This window comes from Moschus berezovskii, chromosome 3, assembly GCF_049115385.1.
Source record: "Moschus berezovskii isolate FMDL1 chromosome 3, NW_MosBer_1.0, whole genome shotgun sequence".
Lineage (NCBI taxonomy): Eukaryota > Metazoa > Chordata > Mammalia > Artiodactyla > Moschidae > Moschus > Moschus berezovskii.
The window spans coordinates 114,837,249-114,850,445 of NC_142462.1; the positions used below are offsets into that span (position 1 = coordinate 114,837,249).

The 13,197-nt window shown below is 42.2% G+C and overlaps 1 protein-coding gene across 1 annotated transcript in view; it reads right to left on the reverse strand.

Annotated features, from left to right (window-relative positions):
- The window catches only part of DENND11 (DENN domain containing 11), a 49,875-nt gene that overhangs the window by 17,123 nt on the left and 19,555 nt on the right, over window positions 1-13,197 (reverse strand). Inside the window, exon 3 of the mRNA XM_055421390.2 lies at window positions 12,733-12,891. Coding sequence (XP_055277365.1) covers window positions 12,733-12,891 — 159 coding nt within the window. The remainder of the gene's footprint in view (window positions 1-12,732; window positions 12,892-13,197) is intronic.

The window sequence follows — 13,197 nt, forward strand, 5'->3', positions numbered from 1 at the left end:
TGAAAGAATAAGAATTATGCGGTCATAATCTAGTATGACTGGTGTCTTTGTTTTTTATTTTTTTGGCCACACTGCACTGCATACGGGATCTTAGTGCCCCAGCCATGGATCAAACCTGTGCCCCCATCTTAACTACTGGACCACCAGCAAAGTCCCAACTGGTATCTTTGTAAAAGGGGAAATTTGGACCCACAGACACACACAAGAACACCGTGTACAAGTGAAGGATCAGAGTGATAAATGTACAAGCCAGGAACAGCCAAGACTGTCGGAAGCCAGGAGAGGAGCAATGACCAGACTCTCTCTCAGAGTCCTGGGAAGAAACCAAGCCTGCTGACACCTTGATTTTAGGCTCCCAGCTTCCAGAACTGTGAGACAATACATTTCTGTTGTTCTCAGTCATCACCTAGTCTGTGGTACTTTGTTACAGCAGCCTTAGGACACAAACAGAAGGAAAAAAAAACAAAAACTAAAACTTTTTTAGTCCATTTAAGTTACCTTAGAACTGTACAATTTCTATCATACTACAATGAAAGAGAATCAAAATAGAGCTCTGCTGAGCCAGGGGAGGCTTCCCTAATTACAGCTGACCCTGGCACAATGATGACTGGAGGGCAATGCCCCCAGCCTGTAACCGCTGGCTTCGCCCAAACGCCATCACACAATGCTCAGATTCAAGATCTGCACTGTCCACCAGGTACCCTGCTGCTCCCCACCCATCTCTGCTCCAGAGGGACCAACGGCTCCTGATGTCAAGACTACGGCTGCCACTTTTTCACTGTGAGAGCTCAGTGACATTACTGAACTTTCCAAAATCTGCTTTTCTTCCCGTAGATAGCAGTACCACCGCAATATTATTGTGACGTGTAAATGGAGCTGAGTAGAAAAAGTGCCTAGGACAGTTTGTGACATATTTCCTCTTCTTATAGAACACCTGGCAGGCTTCCCAGGTGGCTTGGTGGTAAAGAATCCGCCTGCCAGTGCAGGAGACATGGGTTTGATTCTTGGGTGGGAAGATGCCCTAGAGGAGGAAATGGCAACCCACTCCACTATTCTTGCCTAGGAAATCCCACGGACAGAGGAGCCTGGCGGGCTACAGTCCACAAGGTTGCAAAGAGTCAGACATGACTGAGGGACTGAGCACACACACAAAAAGCTCGGTTCCTTCCTCCTCAGCATATGGGCAGAGTCTAGCCAGGCGCACAGGGAAGGCTTGGAAACAGTGGGGAAGCGGGAAGATTCAGGACAAGCCCTGGAAGAGACCTTTAGGCAAATTTACATTTTAAAAAACAAACACTGTTCTCCATAGTGGCTGCACTAGTTTGCATTCCCACCAACAGTGTAAGAGGGTTCCCTTCTCTCCACATCCTCTCCAGCATTTATTGCATGTGGACTTTTGGATAGCAGCCATTCTGACTGGTGTGAAATGGTATCTCATTGTGGTTTTGATTTCCATCTCTCTGATTATGAGGGATGTTGAGCATTTTTTCATGTGTTTGTTAGCCATCTTTATGTCTTCTTTGGAGAAATGTCTGTTTAGTTCTTTGGCCCATTTTTTGATTGGGTCATTTATTTTTCTGGAATTGAGCTGCAGGAGCTGCTTGTATATTTTGGAGATTAATCCTTTATCAGTTGCTTCATTTGCTATTATTTTCTCCCATTCTGAAGGCTGTCTTTTCACCTTACTTATAGTTTCCTTTGCTGTGCAGAAGCTTTTGATTTTAATTAGGTCCCATTTGTTTATTTTTGCTTTTATTTCCAATATTCTGGGAGGTGGGTCATGGAGGATCCTGCTGTGATTTATATCGGAGAGTGTTTTGCCTACGTTCTCCTCTAGGAGTTTTATAGTTTCTGGTCTTACATTTAGCTCTTTAATCCATTTTGAGTTTATTTTGGTGTATGGTGTTAGGAAGTGTTCTAGTTTCATTCTTTTGCAAGTGGCTGACCAGTTTTCCCAGCACCACTTGTTAAAGAGGAAACCAGAATTGAAAGAGACACATGTACTCCAATGTTCATTGCAGCATTGTTTATAATAGCCAGGACATGGAAGCAACCTAGATGTCCATCCGCAGACGAATGGATAAGAAAGCTTTGGTACATATACACAATGGAGTATTATTCAGCCATTAAAAAGAATACATTTGAATCAGTTCTAATGAGGTGGATGAAACTGGAGCCTATTACTTACTGAAGTAAGCCAGAAAGAAAAACACCAATACAGTATACTAACGCATATATATGGAATTTAGAAAGATGCAAATGATAACCCTGTATACGAGACAGCAAAAGAGACACAGATATATAGAACAGCCTTTGGGACTCTGTGGGAGAGGGTGAGGGTGGGATGATTTGGGAGAATGGCATTGAAACACGTATGTTGTCATATGTGAAACAAATCACTAGTTCAGGGTCGATGCATGTTATAGGATGCTCGGGGTTGGTATGCGGGGATGACCCAGAGGGAGGATAAAGGGAGGAGGGAGGTGGGAGGGGGGTTCAGGAGGGGGAACTTATGTAAACCTGGGGCAAATTCATGTCAATATATGGCAAAACCAACCAATATAATATTGTAAAATAATTTGCCTCCAATAAAAAATAAATTAATTACTTAAAACAAACAAACAAAACATCATCAAGCACACCCCAAAAAAACATTACTAAAACTCCTCTCTGAGTGATAGCTCTCTGCTTGGGCAGTTCCTACACTTTAACCTCTGCACAAGGAAGCAGTGTGTGATGTAATAAGTGACTCTGAGGGTGTGTGTGCTTATAATCATTTCTGGTTTTCTTTTATCGTGCTGCACAGCATGTCAGATCTAGTTTCCCAGCCAGGGTTCAAACCCACACCTCCCGCATCAGAAGTGTGGAATCTTAACCACTGGACCACCAGGGAAGTCCCTATAATCCTTTCTTTCAGTCTTACAAATGTCCACAGTCTAGACGGGAAATCCATGAGGGCCGAGCTGTGTCCAGCTATTCTGAGAAGATGGCAGACTTTAGACACCCTTCAAGGATATGTCAAAGCGACCAAAGCTTGATTACTACAAAATAGCATGTAGCAAATTAAGTTCAAGGGTATTTTTATTAGGACCTAATCTCCTTAAAAGGAACAGTGGGAAGCATTTTATTGTATTTTTAATACTATTACCTTGGCTATATTTTCTAGGTTCACTGTTTGCTTCTCAATTAACAGTCTTACCTGTTTGGCTCCATTAAACTCTATGCTTGAACCAAGAGTCTAAAGAAAAGCTCACTACGAAGTTAGAATCTCATACGCTAAAAGATAGGTTCGGAATCCTGTCCTCTGACATCCTGAGACGCTGCTGGCTGATGGGAGAGGATAAAGCAACGATGTGGAGTATGGGCACCGAAGCAGACGTGAATCGGAACCGGCAGTTCCTGGACACGTTAAACAGCGGTTCATGAAAGCCTCAAAATTTAAACACAATATAGATTTTGCAATGAGCAAGAATGATTATCAAACAGTAACACCAAGATAAACCAAAAAGTACTGAAACAAGCCTGAGAGTTTAGAAGATAAGCAGGGCTTCAAATATGATTCAGGAGGGTGATCTGTACGATGCAGAGATGAAGAAGCACGGGCCACGCATTCATGGGAACTGCCCGAGAGACATGACAATGTAAAAACGAGAGGATAACCGGCAGAGTCTGTGCTACTGATCTGAGCCATGGTTCTGGGCCACATCAAGGATTCTTCTCAAGAACCAGAGACACTGGGTTGCTGCTTAAGCCCACAGCCCCTTCACTAATATGGCATAAGCTGTACGGCCACACCGACCCTCACCGCGACTAACCCTGCCTTCCCCCAGCACACCGGGCCATCACGCGCCCAGTGTAAGCAGCAGGGATACCTCTGCACAGCAGTGACACTTCTTCACTCCTGACACTCATCACTGGTCTGAACCACTCTGTCTTCTGGCCTTGCAAGTACAGAAAAACAGGCATTCCCGTTTATCACTGGTGCAGGACTATCTTTCTGAAAGGTCACTTGAAATTTGGGTAAACCGCATACCCTGGATGTGCCCTCCAACCCAATGATTCCATTTCCAGGATCAAGGCCTAAAGATCTACATGTGGATACGAACAATCGTTTATTTGTAAGGATATTCATGTTCATAGGGGTGAAAAATAAGAACAACCTAAAAGCTCCAAAAACAGGGACTTCCCTGGTGGTCCAGGGGTTAAGACTTCACCTTCCAGTGCAGGGGGTGTGGGCTCGACCCCTGGTTGGGGAACTCAGATCCCACATGACTCCCCAAAAAACCAAAACATAAAAGAGAATATTGTAACAAATTCAATAAAGACTATTGAAGACTATTGGTCCTCATCAAATCTTAAAAATAAAATAGTGAAACAGTTAAATTGTGATACATCTATGTATTAAAATGCTTGTGTGCCATGCTGTCATTTCAGTCATGTCCAGCTCTTGGTGACCCCACTGACTGTAGCCCACCAGGCCCCTCTGTCCGTGGGATTCTCCAGGCAAGAATACTGAAGTAGGTTGCCATTTCCTTCTCCAGGGGATCTTCCTCAAATGCTTGGAAACCACCAGAATGTGATAAGGACTATTATTCATGATACATTAAAAGATTAAATATCTTTCAGTTAGAAAATTTACACACTGAGTGACCTCAATGTTCTTTTTTTAAAAAATTAATGTGTGTGTACATATTTACACATGGGAAAAAGACTAAGAGGATATAAATGTTAACAGCAGATAGGTCTGGCTGGTGGGATCATGTTCATTTTTAAGCCTTTTCCCAGTTTTCAATTTTCTGTAATAACTCTGTTAATTTTCTATTTAGTCTTTTTAAACTTTTCAATATGGAAAATTTCAAACATACACAAAAAGTAGAAAGAAGAGAATAATAGACCCATTATCCACCACTTAGTTTCAACAACAGTCAATATTTGATCAATATGGTTATTACAGTTATACTTTATCCTCCCCAATGCCCATCACTCTTTTTCCTGAAATGTTTTAAAGCAGATCCCTTATAACATTTTACCCATAAATATATCAGTACGCATCTCTAACTAATAAAATCTTAAAAAAAAATACTGTAACTACCATCCCATTATCTCACCCAACAAAATTAATACAATGCCTTTAACACAAACTAATATGCAGTCCACTTTCAAATTATATCAACTATCCCCTAAATGTCATTTTATAGTTCATTGTTGTATTATGATCTAAGCAAGATCAAAAATGTGGTTATGTCTTTATTGCTGCCGAAGAATTGATGCTTGTGAACTGTGGTGTTGCAGAAGACTCTGACAGTCCCTTGGACTGCAAGGAGATCCAACCAGTCCATCCTAAAGGAGATCAGTCCTGAATGTTCAAGGGTTAAGTCCCTTTTATTTTATAACATGCCCTCTTCACTTTTTTAACTAATCCTTTACAATTATACAATAGCTCTCCAATATCTTCTGATTAATATAAAAGAATCATAGAAAAGACTAGGGTGATAGAGAAGTCAAGAGTTGTGGATGAAATACTAACAAAGAAAGGTTAAGATATCATAGGTAAAAATAAGTATAAAACACAGATTCAGTATTTTAAAAAATCAGTTAATTTTTATAGAAGTTAATTTTTATAGAAGTCATTGCCACAATCATGTATTATCCCTGGCTACACCTGGGCTTTTATTACTATGCTTTCTCTGTTCCTCATATGCTCTCATGCAAGTCCTTCTCTCGTGTTACCTGAGCTTTCTTTAATCATCAAGCTGGAAAACCTTTCTAGTTATGATTCAAAATCTATAAGCCATATAAAAGTATTGAATTCAGTGAAGAAAAAAAGAAAATGAAGAAAAATCTGCACAACAGACAAAAAGGAATGTTAAAAGACAGATGACAGCAGCTTCCCTGGTGGCTCAGTTCTTGATAAAGAGTCTGCCTGTCAAGGCAGGAGACGTGGGTTTGATCCCAGCTCTGGGAAGATCCTCCATACCATGGAGCACCAAAGCTCACGTGCCACAAATATGGAGCCTCTGCTCTGGAGTCCAGGAGCTGCAACTGCCAAAGCCACCCACTCTCGAGCCTGTTCTCAGCAACAAGAGAAGCCTCTGCGGTGAAAAGCCTGCTCACCCAACTAGACAGCAGCCCCCACTCTCAGCAACTAGAGAAAAGCCCAGGCAGCAATAAAGACCTTCAGTTCAGTTCAGTTCAGTCGCTCAGACCTAGCGCAGCCTAAATAAATAATTTTTTAAAACAAATGACAAAGTGGAGAAATATTTTCCATTTATATCACAAAGAATAAATCTCAATACTATGCAAAGAACTAGAAATTAATAAGAAAAGACCAATGACCAAAAAATAATGTAGCAAAGGCTAGGAACAGTTCATGGAAAAAGAAATGTAAATGGCTCAAGCACATAAAAGGGGCTGGTCCTCACTCCTAAGAAAAATGTAAATTTATAATGTGTTTTATGGACTTCCCTGGTGGCTCAGACAGCAAAGAATCTTCCTGCAATGCAAGAGATGTGGGTTTGATCCCTGGTCCGGGAAGATACCCTGGAGAAGGGAATGGCAACCCACTCCAGTGCTCTTGCCTAGGAAATCCCATGGACAGAGAGGAGCCTGGTGGGCTACAGTCCATGGGGTCACAAAAGAGTCAAACATGACTTAGAGAACAGCAACAACTGTGCTTCATGCATCAGAATGCCAAAAATCCAAAAGTTGTATTTTAGTGTGGGCAATGCTGTGAGGAAACAGTATTCTCCTGTATTACTGCTGGGCATGCGAAATGGTACAGTATCTGTGTAAAGCAATTTGACAGTATCTATTAAAATTAGAAATACATGTGCCCTTTGAATCACCAATTTCACTTCTAGAAACTTAATGTACACATATACTGCTCATGTGTGAAGTGATGCTCGCTCATAGGTATCCAGTGCAGCAGCGCCACAGCAAAAGACTGCAAACAACCGAGTGTCTATCAGTAAGAGACCTCCGCGCCGAAGAATTGATGCTTGTGAACTGTGGTGTTGCAGAAGACTCTGACAGTCCCTTGGACTGCAAGGAGATCCAACCAGTCCATCCTAAAGGAGATCAGTCCTGAATGTTCATTGGAAGGACTGATGCCAAAGCTCCAGTAGTTTGGCCACTTGATACAAAGAACTGACTCGTTGGAAAAGACCCTGATGCTGGTAAAGATTGAAGGCAGGTGGAGAAGGGGATGACAGAGGGTGAGATGGTTGGATGGCATCACTGACTCAATGGACATGAGTTTGAGCAAGCTCCAGGAGATGGTTATAGACAGGAAGGTCTGGCGTGCTGCAGTATATGGGATCGCAAACAGTCTGACACAACTGACTTACCTACCCAACTGAACTGAAAAGACCTATTGATAAAGCAAGCATGGTTCTTTTGTAATACAACTGTGAGAAACAGTGAAGAAAGTCTCTGTGTACAAATATGAAAAGATCTCCCAGATATATAGTTGAATGAACAAGGCAAGGTGCAGATAACGTATATAATATGCTACCTTTTGTATGAAAGGGGGAAAATAAGAACGTACGTTTGTATATGCACAAACACAGGCTTAGGAAAAACGCATGGGAAATGAGCAGTGATGACTGGGATTACTGGATGGATGTGGGAGCTCAGTGAACACTTTGCTTTTTAATGCCAGTGGTTGATACTGCCACGCTCTTCTCTTAGTAATAGAATCTTTCAAATTCTAGCTGGTCACAGGACCAGCCAGTTAAATACCCCATTTCCTAGACTGCCTTGCTGCTAGTGGGGCTAGTGACTAAAACCTGGCCAATGAAATGTGGGCAGAAGTTATGTGCTCAATTTCTAGGATTTCTGCGTTGTTCCCCTGCCGGCAGCCTGGGACATGACCTGCTAACGGTGAACCAGTTTTTACCATGTGGGTGAAGGCAATATTCTAGGAGATGGCAGGATACAAAACAGAAAGACCCGAGTCCCGAAATGACCCAGTGGAACAAAGTCCACCACACCGGACTACTTCCCTCTCTGGGATTATCATGCCAGAAAAGTTGTACTTCTGTCTCCAGACATGCCACTGTATTTTGGGTCTCTTTCTCACAGCAACTTAGCCTGGACTCGAGCTAAAGTAGAAAATGATATTTAGATATGAGTTTCCATGATCAACAATCATGCACTGGCTTAGCAGCTGGCAAGGGAAAATGGTAAGAAAATAAACACTGCAGACTGACAAGCTGGTAACCCTTGTTATTACTGCAGCAAAAAAACTTTGCTAGAATGTCAGTAACTTCTAAGACAAGCCATGTGTCATCTGAACTTGTGCCTTTAGGGCTAACAGTGAGAAACAGAGTCCTGACGGCTCCTTGATGTTTCTAATGAGCTACTACAAGAGTTAAGATGAAAATAAGCAAGAACTGATCAGCGCGCAAGCAGAAATAAATATAGCATAAGGATGTACATTCTGAGTTCCACAATATGAATTAGTTGAGATTCAAAACATTTGGGACCCAATGGGACTGGAAAAACCAATTTCTCTGGACCCGAAAAGCAGGAGGTAAGAATTTCTCTCAAAGAATCCAAGAAATTCTCCAGTTAAGTATTCTCCGCGAGACATGACCATCAGTTCATTTATAAAGACCAGATTTAGGCTACAGTCTCAAGATCGTTGCCATTAAAATGAGGGAAAGATGTGTGGGCCACAAGCAAAGACCAGTAACTACTCCACAGTGCACTGACTTAAAAGCACAGACCCAGAAGAGATGTTTGGCAGTGGATATTTTTACCTGGAACTGACTGGAAGCAAACAGACCAGAAGCCTGCTGAATTCTGAGGGGTCTGGACTGCCGCATGCTTGGCCTGTATAAGCCTGGGATGTTTCTGGTCCCTTAAAGAAATCACTAGACTTCCAGACCTACACCTTCAGGAAACATGTTCTTAAGCTATGCAGCTATCTCCAAAGTTCTCCAAAGCTCAATTTAAAAGCAGTTACAGTGGGAAACAGATAAAGACTCCCCTAGAAGGCAAAGCCGGAGAAGGCAATGGCAAGCCACTCCAGTACTATTGCCTAGAAAATCCCATGGACGGAGGAGCCTGGTAGGCTGTAGTCCATGGGGTCGCTAAGGGTTGGACACCACTGAGCGACTTCACTTTCAATTTTCACTTTCACACATTGGAGAAGGAAATGGCAACCCACTCCAGTGTTCTTGCCTGGAGAATCCCAGGGACAGGGGAGCCTGGTGGGCTGCCGTCTATGGGGTCACACAGAGTCGGACATGACTGAAGTGACTTAGCAGCAGCAGCAGAAGGCAAAGCAGGGAGCCATGAAGGAAAATGGACAAGGGGATTCTAGTGAGCAGAACCAAGGTGTGGCCAGGAGCTCCTGCTCTGTGACTACAGGACGTCTTTGCCATCCCTGCTGGGCAGAATTCCATTATCGTTATGACCTAATGACTGCTCCTATTTCTCATTCTTCTTTTTCAAACAGGAGTTTGTATTATGGCTCCTACTCTATCTTCTATGTTGCATTTGGGAGGTGGGGAGTGGAGGACTCGACTGTTTTTTCACAGCTTTTCAGAATAAGAGGAACCATGTCCTGATTGCCTCATATCGCACAGAAACCTTAGATTTTAGCCTGCCAGCATTAACTGGATGAGACTGATGTCTCAGGATGGGGGGAATGTGCTCTGTATGTGGGAAGAAGAGTACACACAGATCCTGGAGTTGCCAGGGGAGAAAACTGAAGCAGAGGCTGCTAAAAGTTCCCCTAAAACCATTCTTCTTCCTGTACAGAACAGGAGCCCCCAGTTTTAACTGGTCACAAGGCCACCCAATTAGAGACAACCCTCCCCAGTGTCCTTTGCCATCTGCTGTGTCTTTGTGATTGAAGACTTGACCATGGGTTATGAGAAGTTATACATGGAACTTCTGGCTTTTCCCTCCTACCTGTGGGCTGCAATGCAGACCGAGTGGTGGTGAGCAGCTCTGAACAGGTGAGAAGGACATCTGAGAACACAAAAATCTCTCCTAGGATCTAGCAGAATAATAAGAGAAGCAGTGTGGGCTCCGAATGATTGTGGGAACAGCAGGCTTCCAACTCTGACCCCCTGCCTACTTCTAGACCATTCCATGGAGAAGAATCTTCTGTCTTATTTGAACTAGTGTCTTTCAGTGCCTCTGTTACCACCATTCAGCCAGGACTCTAACTAACATAATACCTCCTTATAATTTTGGGCTTTTGAACCATGAGAATGTATTGCCTCCTTGGGAAATTAATTTTTCAAAAGGAGTAATAATTTTTTAAAAGTGTCAAGATCCCAGTAAAAATGTTCTTTACCTCAGTATTACTTCTGAGACACAAAACTGAAGAAATATTTCAAATACAGAAAAATATATATCACAGCTCCAAAATGTAGAAGAGCAGTTAAAAAAAATTAGAAACATGCCAACTGCTCAACCACAGGGAATAATGTAGGAGATTAATGGGACAGCTCTAACATTCGACAGCTATTAAAATAATCAGGGACTTCCCTGATGGCCCAGTCATTATGAATCCACCTGCCAATGCAGGGGACACGGGTTTGATCCCTGCTCCGGGAAGATCCCATATGCCATAGAGCAACTAAGCCTGTGTATCACAACTACAGAGCCTGTACTCTAGAGCCTGCGAGCCACAGCTTCTGAGCCCATATGCCACAACTACTAAAGCCCTCACACCCGAGAGACTGCTCCTTGACAAGAGAAGCCAGCAAGCACAATGAGAAGCCCGTGCACCACAGCCAGACAGTAGCCCCTGCTCGCTGCAACTAGAGAAAGCCCATGCGCAGCAAAGGAGACCCAGGGCAGCCAAAGGTGAATAAATAATTTTTTTTAACCATCAAAATGAAAAATATGCAGGACAATGGCAAGAAAACCTGAGCATAACTGGTGTTCCTGAAGAAGGAAAAATGCAGAGGAAAAGTTGAGTATTTCATGGTAGAAGAAAATGTTCCTGAAAGTAAAAGTCATGTCTCTAGATCAAAAAGGAAGAACTATTCAGGAAAAAAAAAAAAAACAGTTCAGAAACAGTTCAGATAAAGAATCTATAGGGACCTAGACACTTTTCTGAAGCAACCAATATCAGGAGACAGCAAAGCAATATTTACAGCATCCTGAGAAGAAAAAGGAAAAGATATAAGAATCCTATATAAGAATCCAGCCAAGAGTAAAGGGAAAAGACCAACACCATCAAGCATGCAAGGTTTCAGAGAAGGCGCCACCCATGATCCTTTATGACAAAAAGTACTTGATGACAAAATCCAACCAACCAAGAAACGTATCAGGAGCTCAGCAAGTCATAGTTAAGCCCTGGATGTGGCTGTAAACATATAAATGAGACTTAAGAATCATGGGAATTATGATTACAGAACTAAATGTAATAAACCCCACAATACATAAAGTTAAGAAAAAAAGTAGGGGAGGAGTTCTAGGGAAAGGTATAAGATAACTGACTGTCTACACCTAAAACAACCTAAAAACACCAATGACACCTACACAAAGATTTGTACACTTTATTGTATATATGCCATTTCTCAATAAGAATAATACTGTATCTTCATGTTTTTTAGTCTTTTGTCTTAACTTGGGAGGAATATTCCAAGAAATAATACATCTTACTGTGAACAAAATATTCACTTAAAGTTTGACAATTTCTTCAGTTTCACTTACTCTTTTCCTCTGATATATATAAATACATTAAACCAATCCTATTTTTGGAAAATTATGTTTTGTAGAATGACATTCACTGAATATTAACAATGGATATCTCATCTTACTGAGCGCTAAGATCTGGGAGAATTTTAAAAATTCATTTGTACTTTTAACTAATTTTTAAATAATAAACATTTTCCCCACAAACTACATTTCAAATTCTTTCAAAGATGATGATCAAGAAAGACAGTTATGTCAAAAATTAAAATAATGATATATTTTAAAAGGACAGGACGTAAAAGTATGTATAGTGTATGGTGTCAAGTATATAAATAATTTTTTAAAGTACACACACACACACACACACACGCATAGCAGAAAAGAGGCAAATGTGCCAAAATTTTAAAAATGCTTCAGGGATTAGTGATAGATTTCTCCCCCAAAAATCTGAAATAAAATTAGGTTACTCACATGATGGGAAAAAATACGAAATATTAACAGTTTTGCAGCTTCTGTTAAAAATTCCCTTCCTATTAATACCCTCCCATGATAACGATTACTCCAAATAATAAATGATTAGGTCTTAAAAGAGTTGAGGGTGGGAGTCAGAAGGGAGGTTTAAGAGAGAGGGGACGTATGTATACCTATGGCTGATTCATTCTGATGTATGGCAAAAACTAACACAATATTGCAAACAATTATCTTTCGATTAAAAATAAATTTTTTTAAAAAGTTGAAAGTCTATTTGCCTGGGGCAAAGAGGTCATAACTGTGGATGAGGGGAAGCAAAGATCACTGTACATGTCAACAAGCTGATTACACAAAACTGATGATAGTGTTAAAATAAACTGAAAGCAAATTCGACCCCAGCTTTCAATCGAGTATGAACGATCAGCACGCAGGACGCAGGCTCAAACACAAAGACCACCGCCAGAGGCGTGAGACGTGGCCACGGGAGTTCCCGGAGAGGCACCTGCTGCTCTGACCGATGCACGACTTTTAACCCCGAGGGCTCACCACCATCACCCGCCGGCCCGCCGCCTCCCGCCCCGTCTGTGCGCCACGCACCGAACTTGGTTCTCCAGGAAGTGCATGTGCCGGTACAGCAGCGTGTAGGATGGAGACAGGATGCCCACGGACTTCATCCGGGCGCCACGCTCCAGCTCGCTTTCCACCGGCATGTTGGCGAAGCAGGCCAGGCCGAAGAAGGGCCCCTTCCGGAAATAGCTAAGAGAGACCCAATATGTAGCATAGTTCAAAATCAGAAATTTTGTTTTTTTCCCTTGAGAAGCATGCTAAATCGCTTCAGTCGTCAGTCGTATCCAACGCTGCAACCCCATGGACTGTAGCCCACCAGGCTCCTCTGTCTATGGGGATTCTCCAGGCAAGGATACTGGAGTGGGTTGCATGCCTTCCTCCAGGGTATCGTCCAGACCCAGGGATGGAAACCGCATCTCTTATGTCTCCTGCATTGGCAGGCAGGTTCTTTGCCACTTGGACCACCTGGGAATCCCTTGAGAGGCATCCCAAATA